We start from the raw sequence: 7,500 nt of genomic DNA, 5'->3' as shown, positions 1-7,500 counted from the left end.
CGTCGCTTCCAGATCTGGTAGAGTGTATTCGCGTCCTTCCAGCCATATTGTTAGCGTGTCTCATGTCTAAGTGAATGACAGACAGACTAATGTGATCAGAGAAATGTTTGTGTAAGCTAGTGGTTATGGTGATATGCTTCCACATGTTCCTGGAAGGCTGAATTGTCTGTGATCATACAACCTGAAGGTGCCGTCTAGTTTTTCTGGAACTGTTTACATGTAATCATTTACCTAAGCCACAATGTCAGCAAGTGTGAAGTCAAAGTTTTTTGGCATTGCCTATCACAAACACTTTACCAGAAATATCAGTGATTGTTACCATATGAAAAGTAGAAAAGACGTAATCTTTTTTAGATTCTTATATGAGGATAAATCATTATATTTGACCGATGTTATGACAGTGTAATTATTATTGATGAGTAACTGAATGGTATATCTGTCTCAATCTGTATTTCTATTCATACATTATATACATGATGGTGACATAATCAGAATGAAAAATTGTTTTAGATGTCTATATGTTGCTCGTGTAGAGTTATAGATGCTTAGAATATATTCAAGCCTGATTGCAGTTATTTTGTTGCATATTGGCATGGCAAATTTAATATTTTTTGACAAAAGTGAATCTGACATACCTTAGCAAAAGCAGATTATGTCTGATAAGCACTGTAAAGTTGATTTTTCTCTGAAGCTATATATGTTGTCTGGTTTTTCAGTCAGTCATATTTATATTTCTCCAAGAAGTATAATATATAAACTTTCAGTTAGACTTTCACTCCTACACACCTACACACACACAGACACACACACACACACACACACACACACACACACACACACACACACACACACACACACACACACACACACACACACACACACACACACACTCTCTCCCTCTCTCCCTCCCTCCCTCCCTCCCTCCCTCCCTCTCCCGCTATCCCTCCCTCTCCCGCTCTCCCTCTCTCTCCCTCTCTCCCTCCTTCTCTCTCCCTCCTTCTCTCTCCCAGCCTCTTCCTCTCCCTCTCCCTCTCCCCCCCTCTCTCTCTCTCTCTCTCTCTCTCTCTCTCTCTCTCTCTCTCTCTCTCTCTCTCTCTCTCTCTCTCTCTCTCTCTCTCTCTTCCACTCCCAATACAGAGCAAAATGTGTTTTAGAGATATTTTTATATATAATTAGGTTTTGTGTTATAAGTCATTTACAACAGTGAAAAGGATATAAGCTCATTAAACAGAGACAAAGGTAGAAAACACTAATGGAAACATGATAACTTGCTACCTTATATAATTTGCTCAATTTTAGATGCTTTTTAGAATACTGAAAATGTGCACATTCATCAGTTACAGTACTAGATTATGCTGGATTCTTGTGAAATGGAATTCAGCTAAAGGCATCAGTTTCAGTAAAATCTTATAGATTTCTTAAATAAAGGATGGGAACATTCATATAACTAAACATCCTAAATGGCAAGGATAGCCTGAGAGTAAAATATTACATTTTTTATTAAAGATATTCATTATCTTTACCATGAATAAGAACCTGTATTACATACGTTTAAACTGGCAGTTGGAAAAGATCAAAGCACTATAGAGTATACTTTAAACTTTTTTTAAGTATAGTGTTGATAGCTCATTTCTTGTAATCTTAAGTTGAATATTTTTTTTCTTTGTCAAGGAATGTCTGGATGGGACATTATTGAGCTGATGAACGAACGTGCATCAGACTGAATTATATGCGCTGTACCACAATTGGTCTGTCATTGTCTGTAACAGGCCATGTTAAGGTCACTTGATATCTGTATGTCAAGATAGTGGAAATATGTAATTCAGAATAATCAAGTGTTTGGAGATGTAGCGTCTTCTGTTTTCATAAGTTTCGGAAAATGAAGAATCCTAATCACTGATGTGCCAAAGACTGCACTGTGTCTTTATTGTTATAATGACCCTCTTTGGGGACACCCACATTATCTTGGATAGAATCATGTTGAAAAGTGAGGCATAAATCTGAGGCCTCATAGGAAACGTTTTTGCAGCACTGTATTGTATAAACAAATACAGGATGGCAAAGATGTTATGATGATTCAATGCATCACTTGATCTCATATACACCAACATTTATGCATTGTACCTTTTATCATCTGCATTACATTTTTTTATCATTTTTGCTTTGGTAATCATTTACAATTAAGGGCCCTCAGCTTGATCTTCACTGTTTTTTTTTAAACAGCATCTTTTGATCAATATTTTCATTGTACTAAATACTCATATCCTTCTCATGTTCTCTTTAGCTATTTGCAATCATCACTGACAAAAGTAATGTTAAGAATAAGTACCCTCATTCATCTTCATATAACTACCGTTCTTCATGATTGCATGGGATAGCTGGTAAAGTTGCCATTAACTTTTCTCCATGAAGAGCACTGTATCTTCTTACAGCATAAAAGTGAAATTCTGAATGAAAATTATTATAGGGATCAAATAGCTACAAAACTGATGGCTGAATCTTAAGATGTGATTTGTTAAAATACACATCATGCTTTATGTGTATTGAAATGAAATCCAAGTATTAATTTTCCAAGTGGAAAATTTGCATCGTGTAACAACTGTCCTAAATGTGACATATTTTTGTATGTATTTTGGTAGCTTTCAGATAATGATACTCATATGAGGCCCTGGATTTATGAGAAAAAATCTGTGTAATTTATCTTTTGTATGTAATATACCTCTTTAAATCACTTATATTTAGTGGTTCATAATATTTGGGTGTCTATTATAACATATGTAACTTACATGTTGAATAAATGATATCTTTACATTTTTTTTGTCTCCTTATCATGTTTAGTTATTGGTGTATAATTTGGTTGATGTTCCATTTTTTTTTAAATTATGATGATAAAAAGAAAAAGAAAGGGAGAAAGAAACGGGAAAATGGGAGCTATGGAGACAAACAAATAGGTAGAGTTAGGTAGAGAAGAGAGACAGAGACAGAGACAGAGACAGAGACAGAGATAAAGACAGAGAGACAGAGGGGGGCGGGGATGTTAAGGGTAATTATTGTTACTGAATTCAATATTGACTGTAGTGATCAAGATCTATCGGCACATACATATACACCATGTATAGCTTTGAAAAATATTGAATCAATTACGGAAAAGAACATTTAGAAATATAAGAACTGCTGTTTGAGGAGACCTCTGGGAGAGGAAAAGTAGAGAACGAGACCTGTTAGTATAACGATGATATGCAAGAACGTACTAACTGGAATGTGAGGTACCCCTGATAGCACGGGTACGTTTATTTGGCATACCAATGTAGGCAGGGTCGGACCCCGTCGGGGTTGGCAGGTGACTTCGGGCCGACCGTTGGGCCGTCGTTATAAACAGACATCCGGTTGCTCCTATTAACGATAGTATGGTTCAATAATGCCCTTCCATACATCAAAATGTCCATTCATCTGGAACTAGGTCATGACTCTCCCCTGTTTCCAAGACAGATAGCACAACAACAACATTGCTATCTTCCTCTCCTGAACAACCAACACTGAGTTTGCTGTATTTATTTTTCAAATATCTGGTTAGAATAGTTTTTTGTAACTATCATCAAACCTTACATGTCTAGCTACTGCCATCTGTCTTTATAAATCATAGTACCCCATTCACCATCGTTAATTAAGCTTAATTGCTTTTGCTCTTGGAATTGAATATTCATCCTACATCCTGAGGCATTATTCTTCACTAATTGCCGGTTCTGTTTAGTGTCTTTCTTGCATGGTGCATGATAAGAAATACTGTTCGAGGCGTTAGCAAACCGTCGGGTTCATCGTCCGGTTGATGTCGTCCGGATGAGCAGCTGACGTCCAACCGACGTCGTCCCGATGACGTCGTGTCGGGCAGAGGTCACTTCCAGACGTCGGCAAACCGTTGGATCCACCTTCTGGATAACGTCGGCCGGATGAGTAGAATAGACGTCCCGGCGACGTCGAGCCCGACGACAGCTGGACGTCAGAGTGTTAGTTAAAGTGTACGAAGAGTCCGTAACCGGCTAAGATATGAAAAAGTAAATCTGGATTTTGGCGAGCAGATAGGAAGGCAAAGAAAGCGAGAGCCAAAACAAAGGCTGAGGTATCCTAAGAGCTGTACGACAGCATTGAATCGAATTGCTAAGCAATTCGATTTGCTAAGCAACGAATCAAAGGTTAATCTTGAAACGCAAATGAGTCATAACTACAAAAGAAGGGAAAAGTAGAGTGAAACACAGAAAGCATGAAATAGACACTGAGGAGATAAGTCAATTGAAGGGAAGGGAAGCGCTGCAGTGAACGAAGAATGGAACAGTAGTTTATTTTGACAAGCCAGGACTAGCAGACGGAAATATCGTTCACCCTATCACCAGAGGGGCACCAATGAGTCCGACGAGGATCACAGTCAGAGCGGAAACCTCCGTTTAAATGTCAAAGTACCATCCCGCTTGCTTCCAATTTGCATACCCTTGATGTCACATAGGAGACAGAGGTAACCATCTCGAAGATGTCTTTAAATCCAAATATCCAGTAGTGGAACATCAATATTTTTTTCCCTGAAAAAAGTAATTCCCCACACTATCGTACGATCGAGAAACATCAATATTGTCATGCTCTATGGGACTCAAACTGAAGACATGGTCCGTTTCTCAGGTTATAGTCCCTTCGTGATGCTGAACACAGTAGGAACTAAAGGCTTGATCACTCTTGTCAAAGCGACCACCCCCTGCTCCAGGATCGAGGATCCCGCACACTATAGAAATGGTGCAGAATCTCTCGCCGTTCAGATCCACCTGGCTGAGGGTCCCCTCTAGTTAAAAATGTACAGTGTGTATAACAGGCCTATGCCACTTCATCGAAGGATCACGCCGTCGCGAGCGACCATCATGGGATTGCCGCCACCTTCTCGGGTGACTGGTATGGCCACTGAAACGCACTGCGTTCTGAGATGGAAGACAAATAAGCTAACTAGTAGGCTTTCCAAGCTACCTTGGCTGAATGGTTCAGAACCAATAAAGTTCCGACACAGACAATGTGGTTGTGCTCGAGGCCTATCTGGGTCAAAAATAAAGCAGCCTCAGTGACTATCCCCCAAACCCGTTCCTGGTCAAGGAACTACAAAGACTCCTGGTACTGTAATGATGAGATCAAGGAGGTAAACCACAAGTTTAGAATGTTCTGTAGTAATTTCGGACGACAGATCTTTCTCTTTAGAGGGAGGTCGTCAGGTATGGCCAGGAGATTGCGACCGCTCGATCCAAGGCGGACCCAACATGGCCCTCAGTCGGGGACCGACAGCCTGACTACCGACTTCTCTGCACGAACAGGCAGTGCTTGTCTACCATCGGAAATTAGATCCAGTTAGGAACGTCTCCGACACGGCGGACTCATTGGTACGTAGGCCTGCGGATTTCCGACTGAGGGAACTTAGGAGGACCTACCAGAACTCCTCTCGTTTGGTCATGGGAATTGAAGGAGTGGGGTTCTTAGTCCAACTCTTTCCAATGCCCTGGCGCATAGTATTCTCAATTTGCAACTCCGAGAAGGGTGCTGGATAATCTTTGTAGATGATCTTGCCCTCATTTCCACCTGGAGGTCCAGTGTAAGGACGACCAAGAATTGGCTGGATTTCTTGTCTGCAGGATAGGACTGAAGATCTAGGCAGCCAAGTCAAAGGCCATTGCTCTGACGCTGAAGATCCAGGAGTCCCAGCTGCATGCCCAGGGACTGGATCTGAAGTGGGTACAGGTCCTCCAATACTTGGTGGTATGGGTAGACCAGCGGCTAAGCTTCCGCACGGAGTTACAGTACCTGACTGACCGAACCAAGGCACGACTTTTTGCCATGAAAGCACTATCTGGCAAACACATAAGAGATAGGCACAAGGTTCTAAGATCATTTTACGTTCATACGATCCGTCCCGCCGTGGGCTATGCTTCTATAGCCCTGATCACCGTTACACCAAACCTCAAGTAAAGGCTTGGAATAGTCCAAAATAAGGCTGCCAGAATTATTCTGGGCCCCCAAGGTGGACGAAGTTCCCAACCTTCTCATGGAGGCCAATCCCCTCCCCTGGACACCTGTATTGATTTGTTGGCGGCTCAGTTCTTAGCTAAAGTCATTCAGGTTCCCCTTGATTCGCACCTCAGGCAGAAGATTCTACAGCGCCTTGAACTTGATTACGAGTTGTTTGCAAGCTGCTCCTGTCTATCTCGCATGGCCAGGGTGCTGGTACGCTTTCACTCTGACTATACCCTACCCCTGCCGCGGGAAGAGATCATGATCGAGATTTCGGTCATAAAACTAAATTAAAGAAAGGGTCAACACTCCTCGCCTCGATTAAATGTGGTGAGACTTATCGAACTATCACTCCCCCACATAGTATCCCGCACTTCACGGACTGCAGGCGCCGGTTTGCAGCGAGGGATGTAGCCTCATCTCAACTGGGTTCCTAGCCACATTGACATCCGGGTAAGTGAAATCGCAGACCAACTAGCGGAACTTGTCAGGGGAAAGACCCCAAACAATATGAATATAAAACCAAGAAAGACTTTATTAAGATGCAGAGTGGAGGCCGCAGGTCATGCTTGGGTCCTGCAGCTCCACGGTGGTATAGTTACACCACAGAGTATGAGCCACTAAGGCTCTCTGCAGTAAGACCAAGAGGAACTGAAGTGATCACGCACAGGTTAAGGCAGTACATTGATACCATTGAGCAAAGTGATGGGTGTTGCGACCATCGTAATGCGACAGGCCCCCCGAGTACTGTTACTGCGCAGGTGAGACGGTTGTACTTGACCTTGAACCCATGGGAACTTGAGAGCCTTGAGGCATTCTGGCCACCACATTAAGTTTCGATAACGATGATCAGATGAGTCAACTTTAAACCACTAAAAGAAATGCCTGGACTTTTAGGTGGGTGTGAAGTTCAACCTCATAAACCTCACTGATCTGAGCTGTTTAGGAAGGGCGGAAGCGATGAAGAAGTAAAGAAACGAATCCAGGCTGGTTGGAATGGACGGGTGAATGGGAAATGATGGGCAACACCATAAGTCTTGAGCTTCTCTCACCACTGGGTATGATGAGTTAATTCTGTTGACGACTTGCGATGCAGAGTGTTGCAATCTGTCAGAGTGAATTGGTTCATGAAATCCTCAGTCATCATGACTGTTGCAAGCATAGTACTAATGATTGACGAATGCCAACTACAGGGTTACTTATGTTCATTGCTACAAAGCCCTGTGTTATATTTTAATTTATATCTATATGTGAATACTACATCTGATACCGCAATATGTGTACTTAAAAAATGCACACGAGTTAATAGATTACACTCTATGCGGGCCCTTTAGACGCTGGGCCCAATTGGGCCTCGCTTAGCCAGTAGACGTAAGAATCTCGCTTTAACCTCTGCCTCGGGTTTCCCCTGTTCCCAATTCCGAGAAAATCTAGATTGACTAGAATAAATCAAAGTGGAATCTTGGG

The 7,500-nt window shown here is 42.0% G+C and overlaps 1 protein-coding gene across 2 annotated transcripts in view; it reads left to right on the top strand.

Annotated features, from left to right (window-relative positions):
* The window catches only part of LOC122246770 (uncharacterized), a 108,246-nt gene extending 105,435 nt beyond the window's left edge, over window positions 1-2,811 (top strand). For both annotated transcript variants that reach the window (XM_043005546.2, XM_043005545.2), the window contains one exon: window positions 1-2,811. This exon is cut by the window's left edge and continues 269 nt beyond it. In XM_043005546.2, coding sequence (XP_042861480.1) covers window positions 1-70 — 70 coding nt within the window. In that variant the 3' untranslated portion in view covers window positions 71-2,811.
* Window positions 2,812-7,500: the final 4,689 nt, after the last annotated feature.

The sequence above is a fragment of the Penaeus japonicus genome, unplaced genomic scaffold, assembly GCF_977035675.1.
Source record: "Penaeus japonicus unplaced genomic scaffold, GWHDUDI00000001_assembly GWHDUDI00000022, whole genome shotgun sequence".
In the NCBI taxonomy this organism is placed as follows: Eukaryota; Metazoa; Arthropoda; class Malacostraca; order Decapoda; family Penaeidae; genus Penaeus; species Penaeus japonicus.
This window is presented reverse-complemented; position numbering and strand designations above follow the sequence as displayed.